The sequence below is a fragment of the Dendroctonus ponderosae genome, unplaced genomic scaffold, assembly GCF_020466585.1.
Source record: "Dendroctonus ponderosae isolate FM_Combo_2020 unplaced genomic scaffold, Dpon_F_20191213v2 Dpon_F_20191213_2, whole genome shotgun sequence".
Lineage (NCBI taxonomy): Eukaryota > Metazoa > Arthropoda > Insecta > Coleoptera > Curculionidae > Dendroctonus > Dendroctonus ponderosae.
In genome coordinates this window covers 4849827-4863123 of record NW_026018165.1, presented here as the reverse complement: position 1 = coordinate 4863123, position 13297 = coordinate 4849827, and the positions used below count along the sequence as shown (strand labels likewise).

At 32.1% G+C, this 13297-nt stretch overlaps 2 protein-coding genes across 2 annotated transcripts; both read right to left on the bottom strand.

Annotated features, from left to right (window-relative positions):
• Positions 1 to 7279: 7279 nt before the first annotated feature.
• On the bottom strand, positions 7280 to 9615 carry LOC109538220. The gene is made up of 5 exons (XM_019905365.2): positions 9486 to 9615; positions 9211 to 9433; positions 8973 to 9105; positions 8756 to 8876; positions 7280 to 8180 (listed from the first exon to the last, which is right to left on the bottom strand). Exons 1-5 carry the CDS (start codon positions 9499 to 9501, stop codon positions 7366 to 7368), a joined length of 1308 nt encoding a protein of 435 aa, XP_019760924.1. The 5' UTR covers positions 9502 to 9615; the 3' UTR covers positions 7280 to 7365.
• Positions 9616 to 9737: 122 nt separating this feature from the next.
• LOC109538226 lies at positions 9738 to 12137 on the bottom strand. The gene is made up of 5 exons (XM_019905370.2): positions 11899 to 12137; positions 10835 to 10963; positions 10429 to 10738; positions 9933 to 10145; positions 9738 to 9743 (listed from the first exon to the last, which is right to left on the bottom strand). Exons 1-5 carry the CDS (start codon positions 12084 to 12086, stop codon positions 9738 to 9740), a joined length of 846 nt encoding a protein of 281 aa, XP_019760929.2. The 5' UTR covers positions 12087 to 12137.
• Positions 12138 to 13297: the final 1160 nt, after the last annotated feature.

The following is a 13297-nucleotide window of genomic DNA, read 5'->3' as shown; positions in this document are numbered from 1 at the left end:
TGTTTTTATTCAGTACTGGAATAATAATTAATTTAAAATGAAATTAAGTACAAGAATACAAAACATTTTAAATTTAGTCTTATACAGAGTGTTGCATAACAGCTCGTCCATATGCAAGGGCAATAAAAATAGACCCGCGATTACCCACTCTATAAGCCCATGAAAATATAGAGTAAAACTGTATGAAGTGAATGCTTTTTTCTTCCATTTAATTTTTCAAACAATGTTTAATGGCGATTTAATTTAGAATATTTTTGGTGTCTTAAAACCCACTCATATCCTTCGTATATGCAATGCCGTCTAAAAGATATGAAAATATCTTTGAATTTCATGAATAAATGTACATGATTCAGTAATTACATTTATTTAGTTGCTGTATTAGTAATGTGGAGTAGTTTACAAAAAGTGTTGATTTTTTATTATTGATAAGTGTTTTTTGAAACTTTTTAATAAGGCACGTATTTTCTTAAATAATTGACGCGATTTAAATGTTGGCCAACTAACCGTTAGACAAATAATTGATTATTTAAGTTCAGCTTTGAAAGGCAAACTGTAAAAATGAATACAAACAAATGATTTGCCATTTTACAACGAGAGCCCGGTAAATAATTGATCTTGCTTTTACTCTAGCGAATTACACAGAATCGTTTAATTATTTTGTTCTCAAAATCGCTCGAGATTACTAAAAAATAATTATGTAGTTAATAAAACGAAATCATGCGGAATACAATATTGCGAAGGGCTGTTACATTCCGTCCCAATATTGCATTTAATTAATACCTGCAATCAATTTAAGGGAATCAGTATTACTTCTAGAATCAACAGGCAGTTATAAAACATCCTATATTAGATTGCATTTGCACTTTTTTTAGTTTTCTGAGTCACTATCTCTATCGCAATATTTTCACATTTCTCCTTTTCGAGAAATTTTCAACCACCCACGGCTTATAGCAAGTTTTCACCAAGTTGATTTTCTAAATGTTTTAAATTGGTTTCAAACAATGGTAGTTTATTATCTTTCCTTGACAATGTATAATTGCCATTATTTGATTGCATTTACAAACAAATTAATTCAAAAAAATTATGTGGGTAAAAATTCAAAATAAATAAAAAATACATATGATTGGACATATCGATCGAATCTACTAAAACGCTATGTGAAGATTTTGTAATTCAAGATTTAAATTATCTCGCTTATAAGAAGTATTAGCCCCAAATATACCGAAGAGCAGGAAAATAAACCTTTAAAACTTTGGCAGTAATTTTTTGTCTGGACAAATAAAATACTTTGGCCTAAAATTAATGTTCTAATTCAGTGATAAGTTGATCAATCATTGAAGACTCACTTATAATGCAATCAGCTGCAATCTTTTTTTCTTAACGATTACTAGCATATGGTTTTGCAACCATCATCAAATACTTTGAATATCTAGTCAAACCTGATCTGAAACAATGCAGCAGCGTTGGTATAAGTAAAGATGTCTAGGTCGTTTAAATATAAATTATACTAGACTAGGGTCGAATTTTTTTCTAAAATTAGATAGTTCTCCCAAGTTCATGTCGTGCTGCTAATGAATGTGAAACCAAAGCAATAAATAGATATTTAAGTTTGTTCACGATGTATTTTGGTGATTTTTCCAGTGGGTGGTATCACGGGTAACAAAAGGTTTTCGGAGCTTAAAAAACAAATTCGACTTAAATGACCCAGTGAAAAATGCATAAAAAATACACTAATTGCGTGTATATTGACAACGTTCCAGGTTTTCTTCTTGGTTTTAACCCTACACTAAAATGCAACCTTTGATACAAAAATAATTTGAAATTCAACATAAATTTAATGGTACAGTCTTTGGAGATTTACAAGGAAAAGCGCATATAAAAGCATGGCAGCTTTCGCTTGATTGACGACCGATTATTTGTTATTTTTCTGAAATGCAACTGAATTTTAATAGTAAGTTTTATGGAAATATGAAATAGGATTTATCGAATTGAAAAAATTAACTCATGCCCAATGAATATGAAACTAGTTGAAATATACAATCAGGTTTGTTTCCTTTTGAATTACCCTCCGAAACTAATTTCACGATAATTCAAAAAAGTAGGTAAAAATCCACTCAAGAAGAAGTAAATCTAAAACATTATTTTCACACGAATGAAATATCTTAACATTGAGAAAATACATGTTTATTATGTAGCCTTAACAATTATATTAAATTCGTGTTTTTTTGAAATGATTGGTTCATACATTTTGTAAATTGATTTTAATGCGAATAATTTTCTGTGCTTGTGAGGCCAATGATTGTCTCAATTAATTTATTTCCAACGGTCCTCACTTAAAGGGCAGTTTTATATGGTAGTATGTTTTTATACGGCTGGATAAATGGTTCGTAAAAATGTATCGCAACGCAACTTTCAAAACTTTTACTTACATAATTTGCTATTATTTTTTATTTACCTATTAATTGCGAAAAACTAATTTAGAACAGATTGTGTGAATTTAAAAAAGTACTAATTAACAGTTTCGATTTGAACAAAGTTAAGAAACCTTTCTATAGGGTCGGCTTCCTGAAGTTAGCACAAGCTTTTGATGCTGTAAATCATAATATTTTACTTCAAACAAATAATTTTACTTGCGTGCAAAAACGCACTGATGCGAACAGTTGTCGTACATTTTACCCCATGTCCTAAGGAATATACAGAGTGATACCAGACGGTATAAAAATACTTTAAGGATATGTATAGCATACCCAAAACTGCGCTAATTATTTCCTGTAAATGATGTTCCAAAAATGGATCTAACCGTCTCCATAAAACCGCGAAAAAAATTCAATACGAAAGACCCGAACCGACGTTGAAAAATGTGTTATTGAACAATCTTTCTATTTTCTCGTGAATTAACCTGTATATTCGCCTATACTTTATTCTTAAATATATTTATATCGAGATAATTTGAACACTTTAAAATTCGAATAAAATAGTCTCATTGGTATTGGATTGGATATAAGTGCAGTGTGATATAATTGCCTGACAAAGTTGACGATTTGGACACGTCTTTGTCCCTTAAGACCTCTCAATTTTAAAAAATTAATAGTCTGGGAAAGTTGGAAATTGCGGAAAAAAATTATTTTAATTGGGCGATCCGAAATCGATTGAGCTTGATATAAAAAGTCTTGGTTGGTCTTGGAAGTCTAACTTTAAATATCAACTCCAACCTTACTCTCCTTTGATTAAACTTGAAAACGGCTAGAAATATTTAATCAACTGCACGACTAGAAAAAAATTATAATGCAACAAAATTTAAAAAGTTTAAACTTGCAAACAGTTGAACAGACCTCTGGACAATCATTAACACCTTTCTTATAGAATGCATAGGAAACTTTTTCCTATTATAGCTAAAGATAAAGAAAAAACCTAACATTTAAAGAGATAGATGGACAAGTTAATAAAAACTTCAAAAATGCCATTAATATCACTTAGAGATGCTTCATATCAAACCCAATGTTGTTCGAAAATTAAAATCGGTATTTAATTAGTTTACGCTTCAGGTCACGTAAAATTTCGCAAATCTACAAAACCAAAAATACATTTAGCTAGTGTGAAAACAGTGCATTTACTAAGGACAATTTTGTATCTTTCGAAATATTTTCTGACCCAGACGAGGCGCCGAATGAGCACATTATTGAGTTAGGATAACGAGTCCTTCACCAACATGTGCAATAAATGATCGGACTACGTTAAATAGCTTGCATTTTTCTTATGTGGCATTATATTTGTATTCCTTTGCTTTATTGTGCTATATGTATTTTATTGAAAACCATGATTTTCCATATGGGTGTGATTAAAAAAGTTTTCCTAGCGACAATTTTATTTCCTTGATTTCATGGATACCAATCCTTAAAGCCGCTAAAATCAATATATATATATATGTTTACAAAAATATATTTAAAAAAATCTAAACATTTAAAAGGCAATGTTTGGGCGGCAAACGCTTTGTACTACTGGCCACAAATTATTATAAACACAACACTGCTAGGGGGTACTAAGTTTTTTTACATTCAAAATATAGGTAACCGGGCAATAATTATAACAAAATAAATTCATACAAATAAAATTATCAACATGCTATACAGGTAACATTAATAATGATACACTATTTGTGAGCCACAGGAATGCTATGAATAGCTTGTGATTGGCAAGTTATGGCTGCTTTATTTAACGGCACAACGATTAACAGGAACCATTAGGCAAGCACAACAAAGGCATTTTGTACTTCGTTTACGTATGTACATGTTCTTTGATATAATTTGTTCATTTTAGCAGGTACTTGAATAATCAGTTAACACTTAAAAAGTCATGGAGCTCCAAACACAATTAGCTGCATTAGAATGCGATTTTAAAACTAAAATAAATAGTAGTTCTGGCACATTATTAATTGGTTGTTTTCATTGACTGATGGGCGGAACAAAAAATGTTGTTTGTCATAGATTATTAAAGGAATCATTCATTTAATGTGCGAGAGCAGCTAAACACTGCATACAACTAGCTGCTTCTCTTGCAAGAATGGTAAACCTTTCTTTCACTGTTGATTGAATATTCATACACAGGACCCTGACAATAAAAGCAGGAACCACAAGTTTTATGCTTCACCATGTCGCCCTTAAAATGCACTTTAAGGCCTGTTACAGTGGGTGCAAAAAACAGGTTGCACTGCTGGCAAAAGTAATAGTGTTCTTGTTGGTACCTCAAAGCAACTGCTTCGTCCTCAGGTTGAAATCGTGGATGAACTGCATCGAATTCCGTTATGCATTCTGCCGTGATGAATGTTTCATTTATTTCCTTTGCCATGATATTTTGTTTTTTGTTCACATTACGCAGCTTATAACTTTATGGCTAAATTGTTTTGGTTTACATTTCATCAGTCACAATTTGACACTAGACATCATGGAAGAAACGTGTAAGCCTGGTGGCCTAGCATATATTTCATTTTTAAATTTTGTTATACAGGGTGTCCCGTAAGCTCATGATCAAAAGGGTACTGCGATATTCTCTGGACCAAAAGAAGACGATCTGACCTAACTTTTATTAACAAAAATGTCTGGCTCCTCTGCTATTGATGGTCAAAGTTCTTCAGAAAATTTATTTATTTTTTTAAATATCGGGAGAATGGTACGATGTATTTTGGTGAAACGCGCTGTGCATTTGTTCTTATGTAAGACTCATATTTTGATAAAACAATCGAGTTCAGCCTTTTTGGACAAGTGGTGAATTCTTGAGTGTCGTGGTACAAAAACTAACAGAACTTTTTCGTTGCAGGATGAAATCAACTCATTTTTTTTTTCGGTTGATGCACTAATCATTTATTCACAATTTTGTGCTCTTTGTAAAATCTTGTAGCATTAATAATATGTTTCTTCCAAAATTTTTGGTCCAAAAAATATCGCAGTACCATTTTGATCATGAGCTTACGGGACACCCTGTATACGAAGTTACTCACTTGAAAATCGTATAAACAGAATCACAATAAGGAACTTCTAGATTAGTGAAATTTAGTTTAGAAGCCGAACTGAGTATAATCATGGAAAAACTAACAGAAAATCGCGCTGAAGGATTTGCATTGTAATTTTTTTTCGAGTGTCATGTAAGACCTTTGGTAAGTGAAACTCTTTAGTCCTTTCTATAACTGAGATGTTCCTGATAGACCACTATACCGCTGGGAAGTTATATGTATAAAATGTTACTAATCTCATGTTTTATGCGCCATTCAAACGCCAGCCGAAATTGAATGGGTATGATCGTACTAGCGCACGGTATATTACTATGTGAAAACTTGTCCGCCCAGTATAAACCTTTAAAAAAGGGAGCGAAATCCAGACATCATAATGGTTTTTTTTTATCCACAACTGTTATATCATGACTATGATTTGCCACTCTTTCAAATGTCATAACGATGTTTATTACCGCACTAGTGCGGTAATAAATCTGTCGAGCATTGTCAAAATTGTGTTCATGTGTCAAAATAAGTTCAATCGATGATCTGCCATTTGATATTGAGAACGAAGCTTAATGTTGTTTCGGATCTTGTGTCAGATGTGATAAATCACGGAAAAAATAAATACCCGAGAAGCTTTGATCGGTACGAAAGATACAAACACAAAGAACATCGAACATCAAAGGGATGAGGGTTTATGTATTTTGCTTACTTTGTTAAATGTTAAAATATAGGTACCTACTAATAATCCTTTCTCGCTTGTTAAGTTGAGTATCTTTCGTTCACTGCACCATTTCTCGTACCGATCAAAAGGTTCTTGGTATTTCTTCCGTGCTTTCCCTGGCACAAGATCCGAAACAGCATTAACAGCTTAAATAAAGCATTAAAATAATATTCATATCCTACTGGTTACGCAAATAACTATTTCAGCAAAATATCATTTTCATCGTTACCTGCTAACTGATGGTTATCATTTTCATTGTAGTAACAAAACAAGAGCGAAAAAGTAGATTATTATTCACAATTTAAACTGACCACTCAACTGTACTTTTAACCCTTAGCATTGAAATAATAACCAAAAGTGAAATAATGACAAAAAAATTGATGAAAACGTTAATCTAAAAATCCCTTTACAAACAAAACACGACATCGATGAGACAACAGAAAGCTTCCTTCCAATTTTTTCAGTTTTAAAAATAAGCTCTTGCTTGATTTTGGAGTAGGATTTGTACAGCTTAGTCGCGTTATTTGGTTCATTTTCAGATTAGATAGTTTATACAAATTTAATTTTTGTAATTGATTGAACCAAAACCGGCATATATTTCTGAACCTTATTATCAAACGGAAAATATTGCTACAATGATCGATTTTGGATCATAATGCTGGTTCAACTTAACATAGATTAAACATCGGAAATATGAAACCGTTTGAGGAGCTATATTTCAATGGATTTCAGTTTGGGTTCTGAGTGTAACCTTCTGAGCTGCCTTAGTACTCTAAGGCAGCTTAGTACTATATCAGACTTCTTGTATGCAATTTGCTGCTTTCACTGCAGTTTTAAAACAGATATTTGCACGAATTTTTTTAAAAGATTTGAACATTATTATCTGACGATTTAACTTCATTCAGCATGAAGACAACGTTCAATTAAATAATAGTAGGTTCTTGAAGTTTAGTTCTCAAACGCATTTATTTAGAAAATGAAAATGGTGTTGAAAACCCAGAATACCAAAAATCTAAGAAATCTTCGTTTTTGATTTCAACTTCTAACTAACTCAAAGATTACAGAAAATTCAACAATTCAACTGTTCAACTTTATTTACAATGAAAATGCACATATTTAAAATAGACTTCCATTTACGCTCACACACTAATAACTAACAGTTCGTCCTTAGCACTATGCCTTCCGCCCCGAAATTACTTTCTTCGGTAATAAATTCTTCAGCAATGTCTGTAATTACACTGGCACCAGAGAGCTTTGATGTCCTTTTTCCTAGTCCTGAAGCCCCAAGTAACGAATCATTACTCTCGCCTCTATTAAGAAGATAGTCAAGATCATGCGATATACTGTCGAGCACCCCGTCAAGATTGTCTTCTGTGGTGGTTGCTTGTTTGGTTTCAACTATTTCTTCAAATTCATTAGTGGCTACAGCTTCAGCATGGCCGTCTGGTTGGGTTCTGGTGCAGCTTTCACTTTCTATAACTTCAGTTTCGTCCGAAGTTACTATAACTTGTGGCGGGAACATTATTCGAACCGTTTTATATTCTCCCAACTTTTTCTCGGACTTCAAAGCAGATGTTAGGGGAGGTGGTTCTTTTGAAGTTTCTACCTCAGATTTGTTTACGCACATGCTGTGGGCGACTAGATCTAATCCAACACAAGGCTTTGGCTTTAAAATATCGGGCGATTGAGAGTAGTTATTGAATAATGGTTTTCGCGCACTTGATGCGATACTGGAAACTATTTGGTGAGCAGCATTTTGCTGCATTTCTTGCCGGAATGCGCCAGATTCTCTACTGCTAACTTCACAGAACGTTGAGCTGGTTTGCAGACAACTTTCAAATACATTTGAGATGCTCTGAGTTTTCTTTATTGACCCCTTGGTGGATTCTAGAGATGTGGGTGATGCTACTTGACTATCTTGTCTACATTGAGCAATTTGGTTTTCTAGCTCAGTCTCTTGCTTTCTAACTAAAATAAATTGAAATAGTTAAGACTTTACCTACGGTAGTTTTTTTGTAGAATTTACACTTCTGTCATTTCATGAATTTTTTTTCATGATTGGTTGAGTTCCTGAGGGTCATTTCAAATGAAGTCACAAAAGGGTATCATTTATTAATTTAAAAAAATATACCCATATGTAGAAGAAATATGAGCGTTATGTTATCTGTTATTATTATTACTCTATAACATTTTCCTCCGTTGCAAGTCCAGACGAGTCTCAAGACGAAGCATAAACTGTTTTGAAGAGCACGCAATTAGCAGACAAGATAGAGTCTTGATGTTACTCGTTACTTCTAAGAGCGTTCAGATTCTTCATGAGTACTTGCTGAAGAGTTTTGGTAAATTTGAATCTAAACTAATTTGATTGACTTGTTGGAGGGTTTAATTTATTCGGAATTAATTATTGTTTTTGATTACTCAATGAGTTTTCTCAATGTTTTAAAGTGTCTGGCAACTATTCGGATTTCATGAAGTTATTGTACAGTCCTTATAACGAAAAATAGGATAACCGACCAGTTCAAGTCAGAAATAAGTATACTTACAATTCCATTGAGCGGTGGGATTTTTGTTGAAATAACTTGATTCTTTTTTGCGTCTTTTCTTAAATAAATACTTGAATCCGCGTTCAGGTTTCAGAATATAACACGTAGTTAATACCAAAGCCTAAAATCAGAATAAGGAATACAAAACGCGAAAGAAACTAATTTGCAATAAAATGTTTTTTGAAGCATGATATAAGTACGGTTTTGTTGCACTCACCATTACAATGTTTGTTGCTGAGAATTGATATACACTCCACAAAGCCGTTTGATTATTTACATACAACATGCTGCTAATTATGAAACTTAGTATAGCAAGAAATAAAAAACCTGCTCTTCTGGTTAGGGAAATTCTAAAAAATACATATGCAAATGAGCTATACTCGTATGTTTCATGTGAGTAAAATTCAACTAAATCATTCTATTTCACTGCTTGTAATTGCTTTAACTTTACTGACCTCCATTCCGCAGCTTCATCATATTTTTCCTTGTCGGCAATCAGATCTTTCAATCTTTTGATCACTGAGAAATAAATCATTATAAACAAACTCGTAATTATGAAAATCACAACTATGAACATATTGGATGCTAGTGAGTTGATTAACATCCACCACGATTTTAGATTTAAGTTCATTGTTTTGTATGTCAAGTGATTAGCAAATATTGTAATTAACGGAACTCCTAGAACGCAAAATTCTCATTAAGTTCGTGGTTATATATAATTGAGACTTACCTGAAGTAATACTCATAACTGTGTACTTTGACGATGCTGAGGTTGAAACTTGGATTACCTCAGTGAATATGATAAGAAGTTTACTTAAATGGGATGAGATTCCTAATAATATGAATAATTCCAGGAAGGAAAGATAAACCATAAAATATTTCTGGAATTTGAACAAAACATCACTGATTAATAAAGCAAAGTACGTTTTTGTACTAGAAAATTCAATTCAGCCATCAATTCAAAATTTACTAAAATATAAATTTATTTCTAAAACAATGAAGCATAATACCTGCTCAAAAACTAATTCTCATGTTTCCATACTGTCGCAGAATATAACGTATTTTAGTCAAAACAACATAAAGCTGTATAAAATTGCAGCGAAAGTTAAATAACTTTTTATTAATAAACTTTGATTTTTGTTCTTATTCGCCAATTTTCAACAATTTTAATACATACCTGCGGTGGTTCCAATAAAATTGCAATTGCGAACAAGAGTTCGCAAAAGACAATGGATATTGAGCATTGTAACTTTAAGAAGGTAATACATGAACTTTTGGTAAGAAAGCAGGAAGTACTCAAACTGATGGTAGTGAATAGAGTTAGAATAATTCCAATGGCAAAGCTGCTGATTAGGATGTATTTGTGTGGTTCATCTGATGTGACTTCTTTCTAAAATGTGAACACAACCATTTTTTTCGAGCTGTATACAATCCTATTTTCTATCTTCATATACACAACGCTATCTTATTTGAATATGTTTGTTAATTGTTTCTTCATTATTTAAATGTCATCAAAAAATGTGTCTTAAATTCTTGGCAGAATTTATTCTCCATATGTAACACTAACTGCATAGGAAAATATTCCCGGAAACATGTTCGTGAAAGAAACGAAAACTTGACAATGTTTTATTTTGAGTAATAAAGTGGGAATATTTTTTTATTGTAAAACTTACCTCTGGATCAGTTAAAACCAACATAAGTGCAAATGATCCAAATTTTGGACACATACATGTGGACATTTGATCGTTAGTATGTACAACAGAACACTTATAAATATCCCAGAAAAACGCAAAAGAATCTATATCTGCGTAACCACATCTCAGTTGCCATTCATTATTGCTGCCATTTTTGTTAACGGTGTTTAGTTGATGCTGGAAATCTATGCTCAAGTTAGCATTCTGGCTTTGACTGTGCCGATTTAATGATAATGGTACGAAAGTAATAATTTGCGAGTTAATCTGGTATTGAATTTCTGTTCCGTCTCTAAAAAATATCATTAAACATGTTAAAAACGATTCAATGTAAATAATCAGAAAATAAGTAAAGCCAAGCATTCGGAAGTTGAATTAGGTAACTTACCTAACTCTTAAAAATGATTTGGATGGGAAAAATAGCGGCAAATTTCGGTAGACAATTCCAGCCAATAAATCTGATTTTACAAGTTTAAGTCCTTGAATTTTAACCTTTGCTGATACCCACGGCTGTCCTCTAAAGTAAAATAAATATGTTTAGTGCTGAGGATGAGGATAGCGATTTAAATATAAAACATTGTAAAATTGAGGATAAGAATGAAATGGCGTGTGCCTTTTATCTAAAACTTTCGAAGCCTTAGTTGTTTTTACTGAGATTTTCCCTAAAATCGAAGAATGATTGTAAAATATAGAAATTAAAGCTGAAGAAAGTCACACGAAAATAGAGACGAGGCAAGTCATGTCAAGAAATATGCATCTTTGGAAGCAAGCAAAAAGCCATTGCAACTATCACAAAATATCCCAAAATGCGAAATTTTGTTGAGAGCGTAGTATAGAAAAATCCCCGAGATACCATATATTGACTTGGATAATTTTATTCTATGCCCAATCATGTCTATACGTCGCTTTTTCGGATGACTTATACATTCAATACCCCTAGTATTTCCGCTCGGATTTCGAGGCGCTTCTTTAATACAACCCTCACAAATTGAACATTTGAAGGGAATTTTCGATGCATCTGAAAGCAGGTGCAAAGTTATGTTCGGAAAGTTTACAATACAACAAAAGTTCATTCTTGTTGCTACTGCTGTTGCTCATGCACCATTTTGCTCTCAGTGAATAACTTTTCCATTCCAAGTCATTGGAATACATGCAAGCATATAGAAACTGGTTTGAGTAGCAGCTTTATTTGTATTCAATAATCAATGAAAATATATTGATTTGAAAAAAGAGGATTTGTACATGGAACCCCCAAAAATTGGCGTAATTTCAAATTATTTAAATTGTTCATAACAGAGTTTTTTGTTTAATAGGCAAAACAATAAAAATAACTTTACAATCCTTCCAAATAGTTTCAAGTTATGCAGGTGCTTTTTTATTTGTTGCTGTATGTTAAACGTGTTGTTAACTAAGTGAAACTATTACAATACATGTTTACTATAATTCACCTACCTTAATTTTTTATTGGCAGTAGGAAAGTAAAATGTATCTGCACTCGGTGCTTCAGCTGATAAAGTAATATCGAGGGCATTGCGGGACAGGTTGAACCATTTAAAATTTTCGTATTTCGAAATATAAGATCCGGATATTCTAAGCTGCTCCAGTAAAGCCTTTTGCAGTGAATTGACATCCTGTAACATATTAATTGAAGCTATTGATTTCGAGTGATTGAATATTGTACCAGTTATTGATTGGTATCAGTGTAGATTAGTCTGCAAATCATACCAAATACCGATTTGTTAGATATACTTTGTTTTTATAAAGGAAAAAATGTATGAATAACTTAGAAACATTTATATTGGTGATAAAACACACTTGATCTTCATGAAAAAATTTGAAAGTAAAGGTACGGTTTTCTTAAAATATTATATTTTTCGGTCCAATTTATGCGACTATATGTATATATATATTATTTAGAATTGAAATTCTAATAGTAAAGTTATCGATCTTCGGCCACAGATATGTGGTACCGATATGTAACTAACTGAAGAAGTTAACATTTTCGTTTCAGTTTAATTTCATTTCATCCAATTAGTTAGTTATTCCTAATTTTAACTGTCAATAATTTTAGTTTAAACTATTATTTAAACTAGTAGTGCATTTTTAAAGAAATAATTTACTTTTTACACCCAACGGAAGGTCATTTGATATAAGCATTTTCCAGCTATCAGTTTAGTTAAATAATTGCATCACAATTTGAATCATTGAGAAAAATTGATTAATTATCTCACACCTATAAAAATGTAGAAACGTGGTGACTAGTTTTTTCAACTTCAATTGATTAACAGTAAGACAGTTGATTTAAATGTAGGCTCTAAAAGCACGGCAATTTGTATTTTCCCTCTATTAAAATAAATTAGCTACTAGCCGAATTTGTCACACAGTCGCACACAGATACGCATTAATAAATTTGTCTTTTTTGTGCTACCATAACGTAGTAATTTATTAGCGTTGCCATTTATAGCCGTAATACCCCGACTTGTCAATAATAATTTAATCCTGACTGATTTTTTGATATTTAGTAATCAATTTCAGCAATTGAGTTTGTCGTTTCAAACAGTAACGGCCCATTGTTTTTGTTGTTTCACTTGAAACACGCCATTTAGCTAACAATGTCGGTCAAATATATAGGCAATTTTGCATTTATTAGGGGATATAAAAACCGTTTATTCGGGGCATACAAATTTGTTGATTTCAGTGCTGCAATTGATTAAATGATACTGATCTGTTTCGGTTTTCAACATTCATGTACCTTTTAATGTTGTTCAAATTATCGTTGATAATTGAAGATTTAATTGAATTTTATGAAACTTGAGTCGTAATGCATTAAATTAAATTATGTTGAGTTAAA

Coding starts and splice junctions, on each gene's coding strand:
- LOC109538220 (XM_019905365.2), bottom strand. Junction 8,877..8,972: donor CAGCAACAAACATTGTAATG/GTGAGTGCAACA, acceptor TTCTGATTTTAG/GCTTTGGTATTAACTACGTG. Junction 8,181..8,755: donor TCCCACCGCTCAATGGAATT/GTAAGTATACTT, acceptor AATTTATTTTAG/TTAGAAAGCAAGAGACTGAG.
- LOC109538226 (XM_019905370.2), bottom strand. CDS start 12,086: ATGTTACAGGATGTCAATTCACTGCAAAAGGCTTTACTGGAGCAGCTT. Junction 10,964..11,898: donor ACTGCCAATAAAAAATTAAG/GTAGGTGAATTA, acceptor ATTTTACTTTAG/AGGACAGCCGTGGGTATCAG. Junction 10,146..10,428: donor TGGTTTTAACTGATCCAGAG/GTAAGTTTTACA, acceptor TTCACATTTTAG/AAAGAAGTCACATCAGATGA.